Source organism: Schistocerca serialis, chromosome 5, assembly GCF_023864345.2.
Source record: "Schistocerca serialis cubense isolate TAMUIC-IGC-003099 chromosome 5, iqSchSeri2.2, whole genome shotgun sequence".
NCBI lineage: Eukaryota > Metazoa > Arthropoda > Insecta > Orthoptera > Acrididae > Schistocerca > Schistocerca serialis.
In genome coordinates this window covers 128,967,886-128,992,743 of record NC_064642.1, presented here as the reverse complement: position 1 = coordinate 128,992,743, position 24,858 = coordinate 128,967,886, and the positions used below count along the sequence as shown (strand labels likewise).

The 24,858-nt window shown below is 40.2% G+C and overlaps 1 protein-coding gene across 1 annotated transcript in view; it reads right to left on the bottom strand.

The window, feature by feature from the left end:
• LOC126481156 (BTB/POZ domain-containing protein KCTD3) overlaps positions 1–24,858 on the bottom strand; it is a 252,677-nt gene that overhangs the window by 214,642 nt on the left and 13,177 nt on the right. Inside the window, exon 3 of the mRNA XM_050104725.1 lies at positions 16,365–16,841. Coding sequence (XP_049960682.1) covers positions 16,365–16,841 — 477 coding nt within the window. The remainder of the gene's footprint in view (positions 1–16,364; positions 16,842–24,858) is intronic.

Here is a 24,858-nt window from a genome sequence, read left to right as displayed (position 1 = left end):
GTAATTATCCTCCCAACCTAGTACAAAACCAAATCTCCCATGTCTTATCTCCCCAGTCTCCCACCACCTCCCGAAGCCCCACCGTCTGGCCACAGAGGAGCATTCCCCCTGTAACTCAGTAACACTCAGGCCTGGAGCAACTGTATTGCATTCTCCACCAGGGTTTCCACTACCTCTCATCGTGCCCTGAAGTGAGAAATGTCCTGCCCACTATCGTTCCCACCCCTCCCAAGTGGTATTCCGCCATCCACCAAACCCACGCAATATACTCGTCCATCCTTACACAACCCCTACTTCCAACCCCTACCTCAAGCCTCATATCCCTGTAATAGACCTAGATGCAAGACCTGTCCCATACATCCTCCCATCACCAACTACTTCAGTCTGGTCACAAACATCACCTATCCTGACAAAGGCAGGGCTACATGTAATGTGCAAGCTAAGCTGCAACCAATGTGCTGCATTCTATGTGGGCATGACAATCAACTAGTTATCTGTCCGCATTAATGGCCACTGACAAACTCTGGTCAAGAAACAAGTGGACCACCCTGTTGCAGAGCACACTGCCAAACATGACACCTTCATTTCAATGACTGCTTCACAGCTTGTGCCATATGGATCCTTCCCACCAACACCAGCTTTTCTGAATTGTGCACGTGGGAACTTTCCCTGCAATACATCCTACGTTCCTGGAACCCTCCTGGCCTCAACCTTCGTTAGCCAATGTCCTCAGCCATCCAGCCCCTTCCCTGCACCCATTCCAGCACTAAACAGCCGTCATTCCACCATCACACCCAGTCTTTTTATTTCTCTCCTTTTCCACTACCCCCCCCCCCCCCCTGCCCCTATCTCCACATCTCTCTGCCCTCCATCTAACCTGTAGCACTACACTGTCCGCCACCCGTACCATACTGTGCCTCCCCCTCCCCACCCCAGCCTCCTCCTCATCCCCACCCAATTGCCACTCCCATTATGCACAGAGTGGTTTCATTTGCCTGAGACTGCAGTCATGTGTGTGAGATGCATCTGCGTGAGTGTGTGTGTCTGTCACCTGTTTTTGGCAAAGGCCTTACTGGTTTTTTTTATCTGTGACAGTCTTTTTGTTGTGCCTATGTGCAACTCAGCATCTCCGCTATATGGTATGTGGTAACTTTACTTTTCATAATATGCTTACCCAATTACTCAGATAAATATGAAAGGGGGAGATATTTGTGTGTGTGTGTGTGTGTGTGTGTGTGTGTGTGTGTGTGTGTGTGTGTATGGGCGCGCGCGCGGGCGTTTGCATGTATTTAATAGTCTAGGCTGCTGTTAAAAACTGAGATAATTGGTGATTTTTGTTTTGTGGGCCTTAGACTGTGGCCTAAGGCTTCTTCAGCTTAACATTTCATCTCTAGAGACATCATCAGATGCTGTACAGTCAGAAAGCAGTGTCAAACTTAAAAAGTCTCAGCAAACAGAAATTTTTATACATATCCACTAAAAAGTTGGTTTGTGATGCTGTCAGATCACTGCCTAAGAAAGTGGATCTGTGCCGAAGTATGGTATGGAGATTCTACAGTGGTGAAAGAGTCAGTGCTGTTTGTTTTATTTAGCACTAATGACTACAAATTGTCCAATTTCAGTCCTCCTTTGTTCTTTGAATTTCTATGGTTTCTCTGTCCATCCTAGGATAGTAATGACTAGATCTTTATAAAACCCTAGAGCCATCATCATCATCATTTAAGACTGATTATGCCTTTCAGCGTTCAGTCTGGAGCATAGCCCCCCTTATAAAATTCCTCCATGATCCCCCGTTCAGTGCTAACATTGGTGCTTCTTCTGATGTTAAACCTATTACTTCAAAATCATTCTTAACCGAATCCAGGTACCTTCTCCTTGGTCTGCCCCGACTCCTCCTACCCTCTACTGCTGAACCCATGAGTCTCTTGGGTAACCTTGCTTCTCCCATGTGTGTAACATGACCCCACCATCTAAGCCTGTTCGCCCTGACTGCTACATCTATAGAGTTCATTCCCAGTTTTTCTTTGATTTCCTCATTGTGGACACCCTCCTGCCATTGTTCCCATCTACTAGTACCTGCAATCATCCTAGCTACTTTCATATCCGTACCCTCAACCTCGTTGATAAGGTAACCGGAATCCACCCAGCTTTCGCTCCCATACAACAAAGTTGGTCGAAAGATTGAACGCTGCACAGATAACTTAGTCTTGGTACTGACTTCCTTCTTGCAGAAGAGAGTAGATCATAGCTGAGCGCTCACTGCATTAGCTTTGCTACACCTCGCTTCCAGTTCTTTCACTATGTTGCTATCCTGTGAGAATATGCATCCTAAGTACTTGAAACCGTCCACCTGTTCTAACTTTGTTCCCCCTATTTGGCACTCAACCGGTTTACATTTCTTTCCCACTGACATTACTTTCGTTTTGGAGATGCTAATCTTCATACCATAGTCCTTACATTTCTGATCTAGCTCTGAAATATTACTTTGCAAACTTTCAATCGAATCTGCCATCACAACTAAGTCATCCGCATATGCAAGACTGCTTATTGTGTGTTCACATATCTTAATCTCACCCAGCCAGTCTATTGTTTTCAACATATGATCCATAAATAATATGAACAACAGTGGAGACAGGTTGCAGCCTTGTCTTACCCCTGAAACTACTCTGAACCATGAACTCAATTTACCGTCAACTCTAACTGCTGCCTGACTATCCATGTAAAGACCTTTAATTGCTTGCAAAAGTTTGCCTCCTATTCCATAATCTCGTAGAACAGACAATAACTTCCTCCTACGAAACCGGTCATATGCCTTTTCTAGATCTATAAAGCATAGATACAATTCCCTGTTCCACTCATAACACTTCTCCATTATTTGCCGTAAGCTAAAGATCTGGTCCTGACAACCTCTAAGAGGCCTAAACCCACACTGATTTTCATCCAATTGGTCCTCAACTAATACTCACACTTTCCTTTCAACAATACCTGAGAAGATTTTACCCACAACGCTGATTAAAGAGATACCTCTGTAGTTGTTACAATCTTTTCTGTTTCCATGTTTAAAGACTGGTGTGATTACTGCTTTTGTCCAGTCTGATGGAACCTGTCCCAACTCCCAGGCCATTTCAATTAACCTGTGCAGCCATTTAAGACCTGACATTCCACTGTATTTGATGAGTTCCGACTTAATTTCATCCACCCCAGCTGCTTTATTGCACTGCAATCTATTGACCATTTTCTCCACTTCCTCAAATGTGATCCTATTTCCATCATCATTCCTGTCCTATTCTACCTCGAAATCTGAAACATTACTGATCGCATTTTCACCTACATTGAGCAACTCTTCAAAATATTCCCTCCATCTGCCCAAGGCTCCACAGGATTCACCAGCAGTTTTCCTGACCAGTCCAAAATACTTGTCATTTCCTTCTTACCTCCCTTTCGAAGACTGATAATTACACTTCAGAATGGTTTTCCAGCAATGGGACTCGGGGAAAGTAAAGCTAGCAACCTGCTTCCCTGGTACTTTAAATATGATGCTGGCAACAATCAGAGCAAACCATAGAGCCAAAGAAACAAATTTGTTGGTTCCCTGGTCCATGTCGGATCATCTGTTACTGCTTATTTATCCATGTTTCCCAGATGACAGCTGCTCATTTTCATTAAGTCGGGCATCGATTCTTCTTTTTGCAGTTCCTATGTGCATTCGGCTGCATGTGCAAGGGACATTATACACTCCCGCTGTGATAAGCAGCAGGCTTTGGATGGAATTACCGCTGCATATTATATATATAGGGAAACATTCCACGTGGGAAAAATATATCTACAAACAAAGATTCTGTAACTTACCAAATGAAAGCGTTGGTACGTTGATGGAGACAATAACAAACACAACACACACACACACACACACACACACACACACACACACACACACACACACAAAATTCAAGCTTTCGCACCCCACGGTTGCTTCATCAGTAAAGAGGGAAGGAGAGGGAAAGACGAAAGGATGTGGGTTTTAAGGGAGAGGGTAAGGAGTCATTCCAATCCCAGGAGTGGAAAGACTTACCTTAGGGAGAAAAAAGGACAGGTATACACTCGCACGCACACACACACACACACACACACACACACACACACACATATCCATCCGCACACATACAGACACAGGCAGACATCTCTGCCCAACCTCTTTGCATTTACACATGTCTGCCTGTCTCTGTATATGTGCGGATGGATATGTGTGTGTGTGCGAGTATATACCTGTCCTTTTTTCGCCCTAAGGTAAGTCTTTCCACTCCCGGGATTATAATGACTCCTTACCCTCTCCCTTAAAATCCACATCCTTTCATCTTTCCCTCTCCTTCCCTCTTTCCTGATGAAGCAACCTTGGGTTGAGAAAGCTTGAAATTTGTGTGTGTGTGTGTGTGTGTGTGTGTGTGTGTGTTTTTATTGTCTCTTATCAATATACCAACGCTTTCGTTTGGTAAGTTACAGCATCTTTGTTTTTAGATACATTTTTCCCATGTGGAATGTTTAATTCAACTTTCCGAGTTTGCTTAAGTTTGATACTGCTTTCTGAGTCTTTATAGCCTCTGGCGATGTGTCTAGCACTGAGAGATTAAATGTTGGGCAAAGAAATTTGCCTTGGATCACAGCCTGCAGCCCACAAAAACCAGCATGGATACAAATACTGGTGATGAAAGCCAGCACCAGAGATGATACTGTTGTGAACGTGGCCTTTTAGTATCAACTTTTTTTTAAGGTTGTAGTTTCTTGCTTTTAAGTTGGATTCATAGAACTGAGGTCAAATGGTCTATGCAGAAATAGTCAAAGTCCAAGCACTGAATTTTGCATACACACATATAGCGTAACGGGTTTCTTGTGTTACTATAAGGTAATTCATGCCCAATCTTGTAGTCGGCAGTACAAGATATGTTAATGCCTTTGCATATAGGGACATTGATGATTTCCTGTGAAGATGATGATAATGATGATGATGATGATGATAATAATAATAATAATAATAATAATAATTTTAAACATTCTACAAAATTGTCACTGTTGGCAGCATTATCATTTCATTTGTTCTTTGCACTTGTTAATTTCTAATATGCTATCTTTGTTTAGTTCAATTTAATATGAGGTGATTTGGTTCAATGAGGGCAAACTGCAGGAAATGATCCTTGAGAGGATAAGAAGTAATTAAGGTCAGATGGAGATATAGCTGGTAATGTGCGCCAAGAGATAAAAAAAAAACACTTAAAAGTGGAGATCAAAGAGTTTTGACAGAGTAGATTTCAATGGTTGGAAGCACACATGAGAATACACCAGGCAAGTGGGGATGTTCTGTTTGTATTAGTATTTTAGTGGTATGAGGGCAGTGAACCATCAGCACCTGTTCAGACTCAATGTGTGGTCGGGGTAGACATTGTCGAGATGTCTCCATACAGAAAGGTGGAAGTGCGCTGGAATACCATCATTTAGTAGCCACATTATCCTTTGCAGCAGCAAAGGCACATCTTCCAGAAAGGGGAGGCAGGGTCATCTGCAGGAAATGCATGTATGCCTGGCTTATGAGTCATTGTGGGAGGACTGAGGATGAACCGGTGCTGCTGGTTCACTGCCACCATGCCAATAAAACACTATTACACACGGAACTCACTTCTCTGGTGTGTTCTCATGTGTGCTTCCAGCCACTGAAACTTACAGTGTCAACAATCTTTTCCCTCCACCCTCATGTGCTTGTACCTCCCTTAGAATGCATTTCCTGCCAGATGTTCACATGACATTTTTTTACTCCAAATCCTCTTAGGGGTCGCTTCCTGCAGTCTGCCCCTTTAACAAAATCACCCTGTATAAAGTGCATGTGATGTAAATACAACTGGTAAAGTGGCATATGACCACTGACGGGTATCTATATAAATAAAAATCAATTTCCACATGTATGAAAGATCATCACTTGATAACGGCTCAACTGATTTTGTGTGTGTGTGTGTGTGTGTGTGTGTGTGTGTGTGTGTGTGTGTGTGTGTGTGTGTGTAAATGACTGTCAGGACAAGACTTGTATAAAAAATTTTTTGGAAGATCCACCAGAAAAGTTATAAATCTAGATGGTACTTCTGAATGAAAATCTCAATGAAAGAAATGTGACAGTCAGTTGACAGTTCTACTATCACATTTTCATTGTATTAAAAAGAAAAGTGACATTCAGTTTCACACATCTGCTGTCACAAGCTTTTATAGCAACAAAAAATTCTTCACTGAATATTGATATTTTATGAAACTAAATACAATTGAAAGTGATATTTAAATGTATTATTGGTGATGATCATATCTTTGGGCTGTTGCAAAGATTGAGCTGATATCAGTTTGTGATAATTTGGTGTGTTGCAAACATTAATTGAATTAAGCTCGTGGTTTATTTCTTTGCAAAAAATGGCGCCAGTGAGGTAGCAAAATATCAGTGGGTATACACTCACGCTCAACACAGGCCACCCGCATTATCGTTGAGTCAATGAGACAGACAACGATGGGTGCAGTAAAGTTCGACTCACCCAGTTAGAGCTCACATCTCACTGACTGACTAACAGACAATGTACAGCCTAAACCACTGAAGATACTGACGTGTCATACAATAAAAACTTTTTGCTAAACTGCAACGAGAAAGAACCTGCTAAGCTGTGATGTGAAAATGTGTGGTTTTGTTTTCTTTTTCTCAGTCATTTTTAACAGAAAACAGGAAAATTGCGTTTATGGCTAACTTTATAATCATTCCTGTTTGTATATTACAACCATACAAAATACTATCCTCACAGATCCAACAGCTGGAAAGGTCTCTCTCATACTTCATGTACTACTGATTCCAACCAATTTACCCATTCATTTTGACTTCTATTCCAAATCAAGGTTCCATTTGCAATAACAATAAATAAGGTTGGGGGGGGGGGAGGAGAGGGGAGGGGAAGAAATGGATACAAAGAAGGGGTAAGGAGGCTATGGACAGAGAGATGAGGGAGGAGGAGACGGATATAGAGAGTTTGGGAAGAGATGTACAGGGAGAAGGGCAAAGGTGATAGACAGAGATAGGGGGGAGGAGGAGGAGATGGACAATGGGAGGTGTGTAGGAGATGATGGACAGAGAGGGGGGAGACGGAGATTAGGACACATATCCAAGTCTCATACATACACTAGGTGATCAAAAGTATCCGGACACCCCCCAAAACATATGTTTTTCATATTACATGCATTGTGCTGCCACTAACTGCCAGCTACTCCATATCAGCGACCTCAGTAGTCATTAGACATTGTGAGAGAGCAGAAATGGGCGCTCAGAGGAACTCACAGACTTCGAACATGGCCAGGTGATTGAGTGTCACTTGTGTCATACATCTGTATGCGAGATTTCCACGCTCCTACACATCCCTTGGTCCACTGTTTCCAATATGATAGTTAAGTGGAAACGTGAAGGGACTTGTACAGCACAAAAGCATACAGGCCGACCTCATCTGTTGACTGACAGAGACCGCCGACAGCTGAAGAGGGTCATAATGTGTAATAGGCAGACATCTATCCAGACCATCACACAAGAATTCCAAACTGCATCAGGATCCACTGCAAGTACTATGACAGTTAGGTAGAAGTGAGAAAACTTGGATTTCATGATCGAGTGGCTGCTCATAAACATTGCTTGGTGTAAGGAGCGTAAACACTGAACGACTGTACAGTGGAAAAATGCTGTGTGGCGTGACGAATCATGGTACACAATGTGGCGATCCAACGGCAGAGTGTGGGTATGGCGAAAGCCCAGTAAACATCATCTGCCAGCGTGTGCAGTGCCAACAATAAAATTCAGAGGCGGTGGCGTTATGGCATGGTCATGTTTTTCATGGAGGTGGCTTGCACCCATTGTTGTTTTGTGTGGCACTATCACAGTACAGGCCTACATTGATGTTTTAAGCACCTTCTTGCTTCCCACTGTTGAAGAGCAATTCGAGGATGGCGATTGCATCTTTCAACACGATCGAGTACCTCTTCATAATGCACAGCCTGTGGCAGAGTGATTACATGACAATAACATCCCTGTAATGGACTGGCCTGCACAGAGTCCTGTCCTGAATCATATAGAACACCTTTGGGATATTTTGGAACACCGACTTCATGCCAGGCCTCATTGACTGACATCAATAGCTCTCCTCAGTGCAGCACTCCATTAGGAATGGGCTGTCATTCCCCAAGAAACCTTCCAGCACCTGACTGAATGTATGCCTGCGAGAGTGGAAGCTGTCATCAAGGCTAAGGATGGGCCAACATCATATTGAATTCCAGCATTACCAATGGAGGGCGCCTTGAACTTGTAAGTAATTTTCAGCTAGGTGTCCGGATTATTTTGATCGCATAGTGTATTTAGCACTTGCAAAGCACTGCCAGGTTTGCTCATTTATATGTAATCAAAAGGTGGCAAACCATTGGCTTTCTGACCACTGAAAACCCAATTTTACCGATCACTATAGAGATCAACCACTCCTAACCTCTACAAAGCAATGGGATGAAGCATATAAATTATCATTATTACAGTACCCAAAATTACCTTTCTCTTTTAATGACAAAATATGGAAGTGCAATTGCAACCCTGACAGCTGCTTCATCAGAGCAAACGTGCAAATTCAGTGCCTGAAAACAGACACAAGCCCACTCTTAAAATGCAACACAGGACAGGGAAATTGGAAGCCACACATACACTTTTGTTAAAACAACAGAAATTCCATTCTCCATCAGGCCAATAGAGTATGCTGAAGTTTGTGATGCACAAGACAGGACAGTTGGAAACCAGACTTGCTCTGTTAGAATAACAAAAATTCAATATCTCAGAAGGTTTACTTGTAGAAAGGTCAAATGAATAAAAGCAAGCTGAATATTTTGTGACAGAAATAAAGAAACACACTCCAATACTGGCAAACAAAAAAAACTTCGTACAGATTCTTCAAAAAAACTCCTACAAGACATATTCCGTGAGGCTGCAGGTAATATCTGATCCCACGTCTCGCAGATGAATCAATGGACATCCTCAACAAATACAAAACACTATACAAGCAGGACCATCTTACTTAAGAGTCTATATAATTAGGAACTGCACTAATGAAAATGCTGAATGAGAAAAGACAGAAGAGGTGGACTGAAACCATGAAAGGAATGGGTATGACCCACAGCAGCATAATTGCCTGGAACTTAGAGAAAACACTCAACTGTGACCCTGAGGTAGTTAAACCACTCAAAGTAATACCCAACCGAGCTGCCCACTAAATCCTCCTAAACAGAAAATCCAACAAAAGAAGTCAGACGTCTAAAATCAATAGATGCCCACAGCAATAATCAAATAACTTCATTGAGCTGTTTGCCTAGAAAGAACTCAAACTACAATTAAACTCGGTGATAAATGAAAAAATAGCCCTAGTGGACAACTTTTGTGTTCAATAAAGCAAACACTTTTGCCTTGGAAACAAACAATGGATACTGGAGCTTATCAATCACTGTCTCAAGACAAGCAAGAGCCCAAAGATGTGGAGAGAAGCAAAGGTAACAGCATTATTAAAGGCTGGAAAATATCCAGATTCCCCAAAGAACTATCACTCAACACTGCTCTTATGTTGCTTATACACACTGTATAACCCAAGGCTCATTCCCAACAGGCCAGTTTCAGATCATGAAAATATTGCAACAGCCAAATCTTGTCCCTTACTGAATGTATAGATGAAGGATATGAAAATAAATCAATAAAATGACCAGTCTTTGTTGACCAGAGCCCTGCATATGACAGAGTGAAACACAGGTTGCTCCTGGCAAAACTGTATGACACACTTAAAGATTAGTAGCTTGTAAAAGTTACTAAATTACTGCAGCAAAACAGAATGTTCTACATTACACTGGAGGGCAGATTGAGCCAATGGTAAAAACAAGAAAAAGAGTTCTGCCAGGACAATGCCCTGCCTGTCCCTCCTGTCAAACCTGTATAACAATGACCAACCAACACAAAATTACATGACCCGATTCAATTATACCAACGATCTGATAATCACAGCTCAAGGAAACAGTTTTGAGCATATAGAACAAAACCTGAGATGCAACCTAAGCTCTATGCCAGAATGCTACCAGGAAAATTCCCTTAACCCACACAGCTCAGACACAAGTCAGCACCTTACATCTTCATCTTCACCCGAAACAGTCGAACTGAAAGCTGAACACAGTTTTGAATGGCATCACCCTGAAACAAACAGATAAACCTGAGTGCTGTATTGGACCAGTTCCTGCCATATAAACATCACTGCAGGAAGACCAATCATAATGTCACTGCAAGGAACAACACACTGAGGAATTTGGCTAACGGGAGCTCGATCAAAGGTGCTGAGAACCACAGCAGAACATCCAGAATGAGATTTTCACTCTGCAGCGGAGTTTTTCACAGCAGAATATGCTTGCCATTATTGCCCAGATCTGTACATGGCAAAAGGATCAATTTAATCTTAAATGAGAGATGATGACTAACAATGGTTGCATGATACCCATGTCCCTCAATAAACTACACAAAGTGGCCTGATTTACAGACCCAAACTCCCAAAGAGCCCGTCATGAACACACTGAGCAGCTCAAGCATAACTTCAATGAACTTAACACCTTATTTGGCACTTACTTTCCATGGAAGACTTTAATCCTGCAACGGATTGTTGAATAAAGAACTTACTAAACTCCCAAACAACTACAGGAGATGCCCAGTGGTGAGAACTTGAGATGGAAGATTTGGAGAAGCCCAAACTGCATGGGAATAGTCGTACCACCAGTGAAAGCAAACCTGATCAAGTGAGAGCTCATAAATGAATTTAACGACAGGTGGAAGAGTGTCAATCATCAGCGTAGGGAATTTGTCCCAATCTATCCTCACTGTCTCTCTAAATGTATCCTTGATGAATTACAACAGGGAAGTACGGAAGCATTGGACACAGTCCAATTTTGGGGTAAAAGACTTTGTGTCCTGACATGGAAATGTAAAATCCAATCTTTCAAGTTGCATTTATTTCTTAAACTGCAATAATACTGACTTGTTCATGTTCATTCTCACTCCAGCATAAATACATAGGGTGTTCATAAATTTCGGTTACAAACCTCCAGGACATGCAGACAAGAGTGAGTAGATAATATTTTGAATAGGAACCCATGTCCAGGAATGTACCGTCTCCATTATAAGATGGTTTCAATTCAGGTGTGTTACGCATCCACGTCTGCTGAGGGACAGGGTAAGCAATAGGGTAGACAGGATGATGAGTACTACGTCAGTCACTCACCTGATGTCACTTAACGTCTGCCTTGCTGCAAGACCTATTCAATTCCTGTGTGTGCCCGATACAGTAAAACACAGTTCAGTGCACGTTTTCAGAATACACAGGCATGCTTCTCATGTACAGTATGTTCGAAATAACAGAAGAGCTGCTAGTTGTCTGCATCACGAATATTTTCCACAACATAGCACGCTATCACACAAACTTTTTGCCCAAGTTACACAGCAGCTCCAAGAAACAGGTACATTCACCATGAGGAGGCAGAACTGTGGTGCTCCACAGCAATGCCACATGCCTGAATTTGAAGATGATGTACTGCATCACGTGTAACAAGACACGAACAATTTCACATGCAATGGGTGTTAATCACATTTGGGACATTCTGCATGAGCAACAATTGCAGAGACAGAGGAATATCTGATGGCATGACTTCTAGCCACTGCACTAGAAACTTAAGAGACACAAGGTGGAATGTAGAGCATGTACCAGAACATGCTTCATAGGTACAATGTCTGTAATAATGTTGGTGGTCGCCACATCAAGCCACTGTTGTAATGCATCAGTACTGTTCTGTATGTACAGTATACTGAGTTATTTTTTGTTTTGGAATAATGTAAACACGTATTGTTTCAATGTTAATACAAACAGATGTGCTTAAGTGACAAATGGATGTTTCATTATGTTTCTTTCGGACTGTTGCCTAATAATTGTACAGCATCACACCTAATTCAATATCTGAATTGTCACAGAACGGAAACAATATATTTCCAAACATAGGTTCCTATTCAAAATATTGTGTACTCACTCTGCTCAACAAGTTCTAGAAGTTTGTAAGAGGAATTTCCGAACACCCTGTATATGACTATGTATATTGTTATTAATTTATTTTCTTCTTACACCATACTGTGTGTTAGAAATATTAATTGTGGGTTTTTTTTATTTTTCACTGACTGCCATTCATATTTCATTTAAGCTAGTTTCTAACAATGTTACTAGCAAAATGAAAAAGATGTTGAATTTTAATTCACTATTAATTCAACAGCTTTAAAATGTTAATGTAATATTAACTTGTGGACCCAAAAAATATTCAGCTGTTGACATTGTGGCCTGCAGAGACTACAAGGTTGATGACCCCTAAATCAAGGAATATACTAAGTCCATTAGCCAAAGCCCTTAAATCTTTGCTTATATATAATGATGATACTTTAATTTGGAAAATTCAGGATGGAATGTAAAAATATTATGAGAAGGAAATTTGCTACTCACCATACAGCACAGAAGCTGAGTCGCAGATAGGCACAACAAAAAGATCTTCACACTTAAAGCTTTCAGCCAATGGCCTTTGTCAACAATAGACATACATAAGCGCGCACACACACATTCATGCAAATGCAACTCACACACACGACTGCATTATCAGGCAACTGAAACCACAGTTTCACTTTCAGTTGCCTGAGGCTGCAGTCGTGTCTGTGAGCTGTGTTTGCTTGAGTATGTGTGTGTGCATATGTATGTCTATTGTTGACAAAGGCCATTGGCCAAAAGCTTTACGTGTGAAAATCTTTTTGTTGTGTCTATCTGCGACTCAGCATCTCCATTATATGGTGAGTAGCAACTTTCCTTCTCGTAATATTGGTACTTTAGTTTCCTTCACAATTTATTAGTATCAAAATGTTCTGTACAATAATACATGTCATCTGTAAGGAAGCTCGATGAGAAAGACTACCTATCTAGCCTGTGTTTGGGTGTTTATACTCACTGATGGTACAACCCTCTGGCTATGTGTGTTTTTAGTTTCAAGCCTGAGGACCACTTTGATCCCATGAACAGCTAAGGACCTGTACAATCTATCCAGGCTGAGCATGGAGTGGATACCTAAGCCTCACATAAATGATATACAGAAGGAAGATTGCTAATGATGTTTTTGCTTCATTACCCATCCATGTAACACTCTTTGGGGTTGACTCCCCTTTTCATATATATACACTGAAGAGCCAAAGAAACTGGTACACCTGCCTAATACCGAGTAGGGCCCCCGTGAGCAGACAGACATGCTGCAACATGCAGTGGCATGGACTTGATTAATGTCTGAAGTAGTGCTGGGGGGATTTGAGACCATGAATCCTGCAGGGCTGTCCATAAATCTGTAAGAGTAGGAGGGGGTGGAGATCTCTTCTTAACAGCACACTGCAAGGCATACCAGATATGCTCAATAATGTTCATGTTTGGGGAGTTTGGTGGCCAACGGAAGTGTTTAAACTCAGAAGAGTGTTCCTGGAGCCACTCTGTAGCAATTCTGGACGTGCGGGATGTCGCATTGTCCTGCTCAAATTGCCGAAGTCTGTTCGAATGTACAATGGACATGAATGGATGCAGGTGATCAGACAGGATGCTTACGTATGTGTCACCTGTTTGAGGCATATCTAGACATATCAGGTGTCCCATATCACTCCAACTGCACACGCCCAACACCATTACACAGCCTCCACCAGCTTGAACAGTCCCCTGCTGACATGCACGGTCCATGGATTCATGAGGTTGTCTCCATACTCGTACACGTCCATCTGCTCGATACAATTTGAAATGAGACTTGTCCAACCAGGCAATATGTTTCCAGTCATCAATAGTCCAATGTCGGTGTTGACAGGGCCAGGTGAGGCATAAAGCTTTGTGTTGTGCAGTCACCAAGGATGCATGGGTGGGTCTTTGGCTCCAAAAGCTCATATCAATGATGTTTCATTGAATGGTTTGCATGCTGACACTTGTTGATGGCCCAGCACTGAAATCTGAAACAATTTGTGGAAGGGTCGAACTTCTGTCACATTGAATGATTCTGTTCAGTCATTGTCGGTCCCGTTGTTGCAGGATCTTTTTCAGGCTGCAGCGATGTCAGAGATGTGATGTTTCACCACATTCCTGATATTCATGGTACACTCATGAACAGATTGTATGGGGAAATCCCCACTTCATCGCCACCTTGTAGACGCTGTGTCCCATCGCCCGTGCGCCAACTATAACACCATGTTCAGACTCACTTAAACCTTGATAACCCGCCATTGTAGCAGCAGTAACCGATCTAACTGCACCAGACACTTGTTGTCTTACATAGGTGTAGGCGAACACAATGTCACATTCTGCCTGTTTACATATCTCTGTATTCAAATACGGGGAGCACAACAACAATCAGAAGTTATACTTGCAGCACAGAAATGGCTGTGGTACTGTTGAAATTTGGGCCCATTTTCACCAATCACATTTCACAAAAATAGATGAGGGACATACAGAAGATTGCACTTAGAATATGCAGGAAAACAGGAATTGATGTTTAGACAGTAAATGAAATTTCTAGTATCAAATAGCATATCTCAAATCCCTCCTCATCCATAGCTAGTACACATTTTCAGGTGCTGTGCAAAATCTTCCCCAACTACATTCAACCAACAGCAAGAAAAATGTTACATGTAAAATAACAAACAATAATTAGGAAATATAACCACTCAGCTGCAGATAATTTACAAGTGAGGCAAAAACATGAATAACAGATCAGAAAACTAAACTAGTTCTGAAGCTACGGTATGCACTTTTTCCAGTATAAGTAAACACGCAGTTTCTGGTCAGAAAATAGACAATGTGCCTCATTTCTTCCAAAAGTACACATAAAGCCATTACCATAAAGAATTTGTTACTGACTGCAACTCCCTTATCACCCAGTACTCTAATGCCTTGGAAAACTCATCCTCTCACTGTCAGTAGCTGTCATACCTCCAAACCTGATTCAAACAACATAATATCCTAGTTCACTCCTATACAACTCCTACTCTCAATCCTCCTTAAAGCAACAATGTCACATACCAGCTTAATTGTCATTACTGTACAACATTCTATATGGGTATGAGAAATAACCAGCAGTCTACTTAGATGAATGGCTACCATTACCTGTGATTAATCGTAAACTCTACCACCAGCTCTGCCAACTGTCTTAACACATTGCACACATAAATATTAAACACTTCACCAACTGTTTTCTCCCCCCCCCCCCCCCCCCCCAACAGCCACTTCTTCTGAACTGCACAGATAGGAAATATCCCTCCAGTACAGGCTTTGTCCCTGCAATCCTCCCACCTAAACCACCACTAGGCACCATCCTCTGTCCACTCCCTTACCAGCTTCTTCATCATTTCTATCCTGCTTCAACATTATGCTCCGCTTTTTGTACTCCCCCCTTTCTGTCACTAAATAAACAAATGTCATGTGGCACCAAGGCCTGGCACCACACTGTTGATTGGATGCCATTTCAGTGACTTGCATGTCCTTATAACCAATGGCATCCAGTTTTCGTCGAACGGTCACCTATCCAAGTACTAGCCACGCCCAAAGTTGCTTAACATGGTGACTGAACAGGAACTGGTGTTATCAATGTGGCAAGGCCATTGGCCTTAAGTCACTGGTATCAGCTTTAATCCACATTTTAATGCTGACTCTGTGGATAACCTGCTTTCCAAAATACATCACCACTCCCTCCTCCCGCTGTCACTGTCACCTGAATTTGGCCTCCCAAAACCTATGCAGACCACATATCATCCCATTTTGACTGCCCCAGCCTATCCTTTCCTTTTCTTCCATTACACCCATTTACTTGCACACTTCTTTGTAAAAAATCAATGTTGCAACAGCTACAGATGCTGGTGTGTGTGTGTGTGTGTGTGTGTGTGTGTGTGTGTGTGTGTGTGTGTGTGTGCGTGTGTGTGGCTGAGGGGGAGGGGGGGTGTCTGTTACAATCTTTTGTCTGCAGCAAGGTGGTTGCCTTGCTTAGATTTTGGTTGGTGTTTCTACCCAGGAATTTCATTATTGTATCAAGTAAAATGTCCAACTCCTATGAAAAGCATGCCACTGAAGTTTGACTGGTAATTCAGGATTTTGAAACCAAGCAAATGTCTTGTACACATTTTGTAAGAAAAATTTGTAATATGATCACAGGAGTCTCTTGCAAATATATTAATGATTATTCTGCAAATGAAAGGAGATTAATACCTTGATGAGGTCCAAACACAAGTCCCACATCATTGCGAAACAATTTGTTGAGATCTGCAGAGGAGTTCCTTGTGTGCCTCAGGTCGAGTGATGCAGCACGTGAGTGACCGACAGCTGAGCGACTTGCAATCGCCCGCAAGTCAGCAGAACTTCTCGAAGCAGCATTTGACGATGAGACTCTGAGATCCAGAGAGGAATTGCGAGAATGACCACCTGCAGGAGATGGCCTCTGAGAATGCGTGTGAGGTGCAGGTAATGTTGCCTGTGGTACAGGTGCAGTTGTGACTCCAGCAGAGAGTGAAGCCATTGGAGGTGCACTGGGAGGAGTAGAAGCAGCTGCTGCAGTGGCACCATTTGGTGGTGCCTCCGGTGGAACACGAACAATAGAACCAGGCCGAGCAACATGTGCCGCTGCCAATATATCTGGCTGCCCAGAAGGTGCCGAAGTACTTGTACTCGGTTCCTGAAGAGGTATACCTGTAAACATAGCATAAGGAAAATCAGCACAAAAGACATACACATACACATGACACAGTCTAAGAATCACCTTCAAGGCTGTGATATGAGTAAAAGAAACAGGAAATACACCATGTGTCACTGCAGAATATTATGCAGCTGTATATGGTAAAAAGGAAAGTTTATGGTGTGCATGAGCTGGTGGTTAAATATAGCTACCACTATTATATTCTCAACTGAGGCTGGTTATATTATGAAAGTATTTTTGAACCACATTATTGTCCTTTGTACAGGTGAAACTCCGAAACTATTATATGTCCTTTGTACAGGTGAAACTCCGAAACTGCTACTTTTACTAGAGCCCTACCCATACTAAACGTGCATAACTCTCTGGACACACTGCAGAACCACTTCTGTTGCGATCTGAGGGTACGTAAGTACAGGCATCTGAGGGTACATAAGTACAGGTACTATGTAGAAACTTTGTGTACATTTTATCAGTTTGAATCAAACAGATGAATTGCTCGGATTCAAAGGCAGAGTGAATGTACGTCTTTGATCAGAAAAGCACTGAACCCAATCATCATTTTTCCATTTTTTTAATCTTGCCAAGTACTTAGTTTCTCCAGAGGACTGAATGCTAAAGTGTATTGCACAAATAAATCATCTCTCTCGATTTTGTTGCAGAGATTTCTATTGTCACTCAAGGGAAATCTTAAGAAATTCCTAACAAATGGCATTTACACTGATGAGTTGTAGCAAAGGCAAAATTCAGTGGAGGTTCAAAGATGGTCTGTGCCTTATTTCCTGGTTTGGATTTGGATCAATGATAGGATATTAAATTCTAATTTTTATTTGGCTCAATGATTAACTGATTCAAGATGTTCCTGGAAAGATAAAAGTGTTAATAGTTAGGAATCACTTTTTTCTGTAGCAGTACAATAATGTTGCTGTTCTTAAATCTATGGCCATTACATAGTGTTTCAAAAAAATCCCCGATCTCAAATTCATTAAATACTTTCTGGAAGAGCTGGAATGTCAGTTACATGTTAGCTGCATTTCCTCAAAAACCCAGAACAACTACTCATAACACTTCAGGAAGTTGGGAAATATATTCCACCTTCAGCGTATTAAAACTTAATGATAAGCCCTTCCCAAATACTAACCATTTCAATAGTAGAGAAAATGTTGCCGTTCTTTCTAACATGAATGATGCCTTCAGAAAGACGCGCAAGAGATCACAAGAGACTAAGCCTCTTACGTGTAAACTTACCCAATTTATTTATTTATTTACATAGTTTACACCTACATTGGAGCACTAAAATCAAACATAATACAGCAGAGTCTACAATGATTAAGTTTAGGTCTTTGCAGTCAGCAATTTCTTCGTTTCCCAAAATTTCTTCATTCGCTGTGATCTGGCTGCTCGTTCTTTTGCAGATATGGCTTACTTCTTCTGTTCTGATGGTCTGAATGTCAGCCATGTGTATTTGTTCTTCAGAAGCAGTTTCTCTTCTCTGTGTTGAATTTGGTGTGTGATGATGTTCAATTCATCCAGATCATTTTGTACTTCTTTAAACCAAATGTTTTTGGTTTTACTGTTCCAGAAGTAGTCAAAAAGTTGCTTCAGGGTTCTAGTATTTGGTAGGCGAGATACGTGGCCGAAAAATGCAATCCCTCTTTTCCGCATTGTATCGATAATGGATTCACTTTCTTTATACACTACTGAATTGGGCAAAAGTCTCCATGCTCATTAACTTGATTTTTTTTACTGACAATTGTTCGGAGTATTCTTCTATCAACTTTCTGCAATTTGTCAGTTGTTGCTTGAGTATTTAGTCTGAATAGTGTTTGACTTACATACGTTGCTTCCGGTTTAATGACGGAGGAGTAATGTCGAAATTTAGCATTTATTGAGAGAGAGCGTTTTTTGTAGGTTGTCCGCGTGGTTCTCTGTGCTCACTGTAGTTTTAATGTTCTACTGTCTATTGATGCTCTTTCATTAGCATTCCAGGTAATAATCTCACGAAGATATTTAAACTTTTTTACTACTTTAATTTTTTGATCATTACGGAGTATGATACGGGATGTGTCAACTGGGAAGATGGGCATCATTTCTGTTTTCGCAAACGAAATTTGCAATCAAACCTTTGCCGCTAATGGTTCTAGTTGTTCTATCTGAACCTTTGCTTTATCAATATTGTTTGCTAACAGTGCCAAATCACCTGCAAATTCAAGGCAATTAAGTGGAATCTTTCTTCCAGTCTTAACAGATGGTGGGCATATCTTGTTCCATCCACACATGATTTTCTCCAGCACACAATTGAACAATAATGGAGACAATCCTTCACCTTGTTGAAGACCAGTATGAATCTCAAAAAGTTCAGAGAATTCATTTCTGAACCTTACTCTAGCTTTGGTATTTCAAAGGATGACTGCAATGAGGTTGAAAAGTTTCTGATGTAAACCAAATTCTTTAAGAATTGACAGTAGAGACTTGCAATGGATACTATTGTGGGTCTCTTTAAAATCGACAAAGGTGATCGCTAGTTTCTTGTTCCTGACCCTTTGATGTTTCATTATCGATCTGAGGCTAATAATTTCAACAGGACAGCTGCATCCTGGATGAAAGCCTCCTTGATATTCACCTAGTTCACCATCAAGCTGTTCATGAATTCTGAAATACAGAACCTTGGAAAAAGTTTTATAAGTAATACCCAGCAGGGATATACCCTACTCAATAAATATACTTTGATTTTGATTGGCTCTGAATATGTTATTGTTTGGAGTAAAATAACATGCACATATTTTTTTTATATGTGCTTACATTGCCGGTAAGGTGGTGAACCACATCTTTGAAAAAAAAATGAGTTTAACATTTCTGAATGAATACCATTGATACAGTAACAGATACAAAATCACACTTCATTTAAAAGTTCAATCATTTTTAATGTACATTAAAATCGTGCATCCATATTTGTTTGTCGGTTGTCTTACACAGGCATCGCCAACCATAGCAAGGTATTCTGCCTGTTTACGTATCTCTGTATTTCAATAAGGGGAGCACAAACAACAATCAGAAGTTATATTTGAAGCACAGAAATCACTGTGGTATTGCTGACATTTGGGCCCATTTTCACCAATCACATCTCACAAAAATAGATGAGGGACATACGGGAGTCTGCACTTACAACATGCAGGAAAACCATCAAGTTCGTTTCACTAATACTGTAGTTTTATCAGGATCTAATCATTAATATGCTAGAGTTGTCAGAGAGGCCATAGAAATTCTACAGCACAAAAACAACTTTTTGAAATGAAGAAGGTTTGAAATCAGGCAAGTTAATCAGTATTGTGAAGATCATTTTAGCTGTGTAGGATAAGTGCAAATAACATTACCAGTTCTATCCCGCAGATGGCTTGTTATGTATGGATCTGATTGGTGGGTATCAGTGAGTTCTTTTTAGCATTTCAAAGCAAGTATGTGGCTTGAAGTGACACTCTCTCACGCTATGTTGATACCAGGAAAGTTATTCAGTGTGTTATACTTGTAAAAGGTGTTACACATGTTAAGTGAAATTAGCAAAACCAGCATCTCTGGTTACCTCCCAAACTAACCTAAGCCTTGGGCTACACAGACCAGTCGTATCACCACAATCTGTAATGGGGAGAAAAATTATCTTGTGACATTTGTTGGCTGTACCAACTCACAACCGATCTATCACATTCCAATCTAACTTAGACCTCAGGCTATACCACAGTTCAGTCTGAGACTACAGCTGTCATTAAACAAAGGTGCAAAGCAGAACAGCAATATCATAATTGTCAGTACAGTTGCCACGTCAACCAGTCCTTTATAGATCTAGTACAATCTAAAGTGCCACTCACATTAACTAAATGACATATTATTAATGAACACAAACAATATAGAAACAAAAATATAGCAAATGTGATTTACCTGCACAATAAGACTGAATAAATCATCTGTTGAATCCTTATTTAAAGAAGGTCCAAAAATCATACTTAAGTAAAATTTCACATTCTATCCTCAAGTTTCAATAATAAACTACAGATATAAAAATGTCTGTTCATTTAAACAGTCATCTACAACAATTTTGTGGGAGGTGACAGCAATAAAAAACAGCTGAAGGTAAATTTGACAATGACAGTAGGAAAAAGACAAGACAAGTAGTGAACAAATAGGATAAGTAAGAGCTGAGCATAAATCACTCTTCAAATATAACTGGCTGGAAATGAACTCAGCAGCAAATAAAAATTAATGAACTTAATGAATAGAGATGAAAAACATTTTAAAAGTCAAATGAAAAAAGACAGTATGAGACAGAAACAAATAAGCAAAAGAGTAACAACTGTGGTAGCCCAGTAAACTGGTTTTTCTTAGATAAAAAAAATAATAAAATAGGGGAGGTTAGTGGGGAATGAGCACGAATAAAAGAATATATGTTACATTATGGTTACTGTCGCATTTACTCATTCTTAAAATTCCTTTTAATGGACAACAGCATAAGCATAATGGGTGCGTGATGTGAGATGATAAATGTTAAATCTGAAGTAGATGACCCAGGAAGAAAAGACTATATTAGAATTATACAAGCTCTATGAATTATAGACTCTACCACTTTTTACAGTAAAAGTAAAAGAAAAAATCCGAAAGTGTAATACGTTCTGCAATAAATGATGATAACATTTCCATTTCATTAGAGATCAAAAAAGGAAATAAATATTTGGGTGTTTATTTCTGAATATGTGATGAGTTCTGAAACGTTGGTGAGGCAGCTATATTACAGGACAGCATTAATTTCTGCGACGGAAATGAGCAGCTACAAAATTCGTCTTTTTGGATTTCCAGCATGCTGGATTAATAACAGAACCAGTTTTATGTAGAAAACAGCCAAAGTTGCAAAATACAGTTACATTTGTTTAACTGATGACCAGTTTCAGGATCAGTACCCATTCTCAAATCATCCAAACAAAGAAAAATGTGTACTCCATGATAGCATTCAAAACACATTAATATTGTCCATGCCTGTGTTTAAGCCATTACTCAAGTTTACAGAGACCATTCATTGGGAGGACAACTGTTTAAGTATGCACGCTGCCAACCGTTGTGAATAAACAACATTGCGCGCAATAGCAATAGCACTGTGGTATTCAAGGCTGTGTGTATTAACTTGTGAAAATTTTAATTAATATCAACATGATTGTTTTCAAAATTTCGTTGAAACTGCAGTTGACAATCAGAAATCTGCAGCTGTAGCATTGAAAGCTGTTTGGTTCCAATATTGACAGCGAGAGGCTGTTTTCAAACTATAGCCAAGTATTGACAGATAGACGGCACAGTCTCTCTGAAGACAACACTGAAATAATGACAATGCTGTCATTCAAAAAACTGTCTACAGAGTGAAAATGTACTTGCTTTAGTGTTACTGTAGATCTATCTTTGTAAACTCATTGCCCTATTCTTCGTAAAAAAAACTTGTATATTCTCACTTTCTCAAATGTTTACTAATTTTTACTTCTCTGAAATAAGGATGAACTATGTTTCTTTCATTTAAGGATGGATTTCTGTTTTCTATGGTTTTACCCCATTTGTCCAGATCTTGATAAAAACTGCAGAAAATGCAGTACATAAATGAGGAGTCCTACCAGTTGTAAACATGTGTCTAATAATAATAATAATAATAATGAGAATACATTAAAAGAAATTATTTTGTATTAAAAGACTGTGTTACTGATGGGAAATAGAATTTAAAACTTGTACTGAAACATATTATAAGCTTTGTTTCCAAGAAACATGTGAGGGAACACTAAAAAAATTAAGAAAATTCAATCATGCCTTATTTTTAACCCAAGTTAAATACCTTTTGTAAATGTTTATAAATATATTGTTATTTAGGGATACCTAAATAACCTTCAAGCTTTCTTGGTGATATTCACACAGAAAAATCTCTTGGGAATGCAGCCAAGAGATTTTATTTATTAACAACAGCACTGCAAAAGAAAAGATTTTTCTTTACATCAAAAGATTATCTTCCAAGTTTAATTATTGCTATTCCGTAAAAAATTTCAACCATTTAACATAAATATTTAAGTTGGTGAGAAAAATTGTCAAGTGTCGAAAGTAGATTGCAGACCTGAAAAAAGGGGAGTTCTGTATATTTTTTAATCTGCTGGGTACATCATTGATAAATAATTTGTTTCACAGTATTTAAAATATATGTGTCACTCCACACCATTCTGGCCAAGTGCACCAGCAGTATACAAATGTTAAGAATTGAAATAATAGTCTCTGTTGCAGATATTTCATTGATGACGCCTTTCATGCTTCTAGCGCATTTTCAGCTCATTCTTGAGCCGCGGAGACCAGCTTCTGTGGTCTACACAGCTGAAGAATGATATGAAGAAGTGCGAAACATTTCATCAATAATATATCTGCAACATACTGTTATTTTCATTTTTAACTTTGGTATTTGTTTAAAATAATTATTTGTGTCAAAATTTTTTGTTAAAATAATTTTTCTCTACACTTGTCTTGTGTTTAGCCCACCCTGTCTTAGGAATAGTTCCAATTCCAACACCACACTGAAAAATGGTTAAATATGACAAAAATAAATAACTGATAATAGAAAAAGCTTGCCAGAAAATAACACTGATAAATAACACCAAAATGTGCAAAAAATAACACCAATTTTGGCCATAAAATAACACCAATTTTTTCTGTCCCTATCTATAATCTGTTTTATGAAGGAAGAAAATGCTTTCTTCTTTAGTGCTATGAATGCTAGTAAGAAAAACAATCCCAGTACAATGTAGCAGCAAACTGAAATAATGAAATGAAGGCACAACTAAAAACAATAATACTTCAATTAAGAACAAATGCTAGCAACAATGAAACTTCCACAAAGAATGCAATAACAAAGAGCAACTGGGCAACATTCAAGATTTCTTGTGTTAATGTTACCTGGGTGATTTCCTGTCAAGTGCGCTAGGGGGTCCCATTCAGCTATCCCTGATCTTGTTCTACTTTGGTCTGTAGATTTGCTAAATGACTATAGGAATATTTACAAATTTCTAGTTTCCCCAGTAGGGGGCTATTAACTGAAAGGTGCACAAATGTCAATGAGACATTTCAAAAATATTAGCCATATATTCAAAGACCTGTAATTCAGCAAATGATTGTGGTACATCTGGAAACTTGGCAAGATTGTTGAACAGTTTATACTGTGCACTTTACTGTGAATGCTGTTCTCAAACACGGGATGAGTTGTTTGACATTCATAAGCACCTGGAAATCGACCAGACTACTGTCAAACGATTGACAGCTGCTGCAAATCGGTGTGTTGGAAGAGCTTCCGAGAGTCGTGTGCCTGTGATACCTGTACCAGAGGTACCTCAAGTACTATCCTCCCCTGTGGATCTTGTCTTCTCTGCAGAAAGTTCCGGATCTGTCATTGGCCATTCACTTGACAGTGAGTGGCGTGTCAATGGCAGGTCTAGGCTTACTGTACAGGGTGGACGGGGACCAGGGAGGACTCAGACTGTTGTACCAACACCCTAACCAACAAATTCAAGGTGCTGATTACCCATCCACTTCACTGTGAGTGGTGTGTCAATGGTAGGTCTATGTATCCTGTACAGGATGAACAGGGACCAGAGAGGACTCAGGGTGTTGTACCGATCCTCCAACCAACACACCCAAGTTGCTGTCTTTCACTGAAACTGACCCAGTGGGATTCACTTCACTTGTCATGGGGAAACCTGTTTTGTCCAGCATCAGGAAGAGGCAAATGCAAAAGGGTAGGGGTCTGTTAATTGTCAGAAGTTCAAATGTATGGGGAATGATGGTACCCCTTAGGGAAATGGCAGCAAAGGACAGGAAAGAACAATAGGTGCACCCAGTGTGTATGCCTGGGGGCCTCATTCAACATGCTGAAGAGGCTATACCCAGCCACTGGGGGAACAGGATGCAACCAACTGCAGATTGTGACACAAGTTGGAACAAATGCCTGTCATCTGG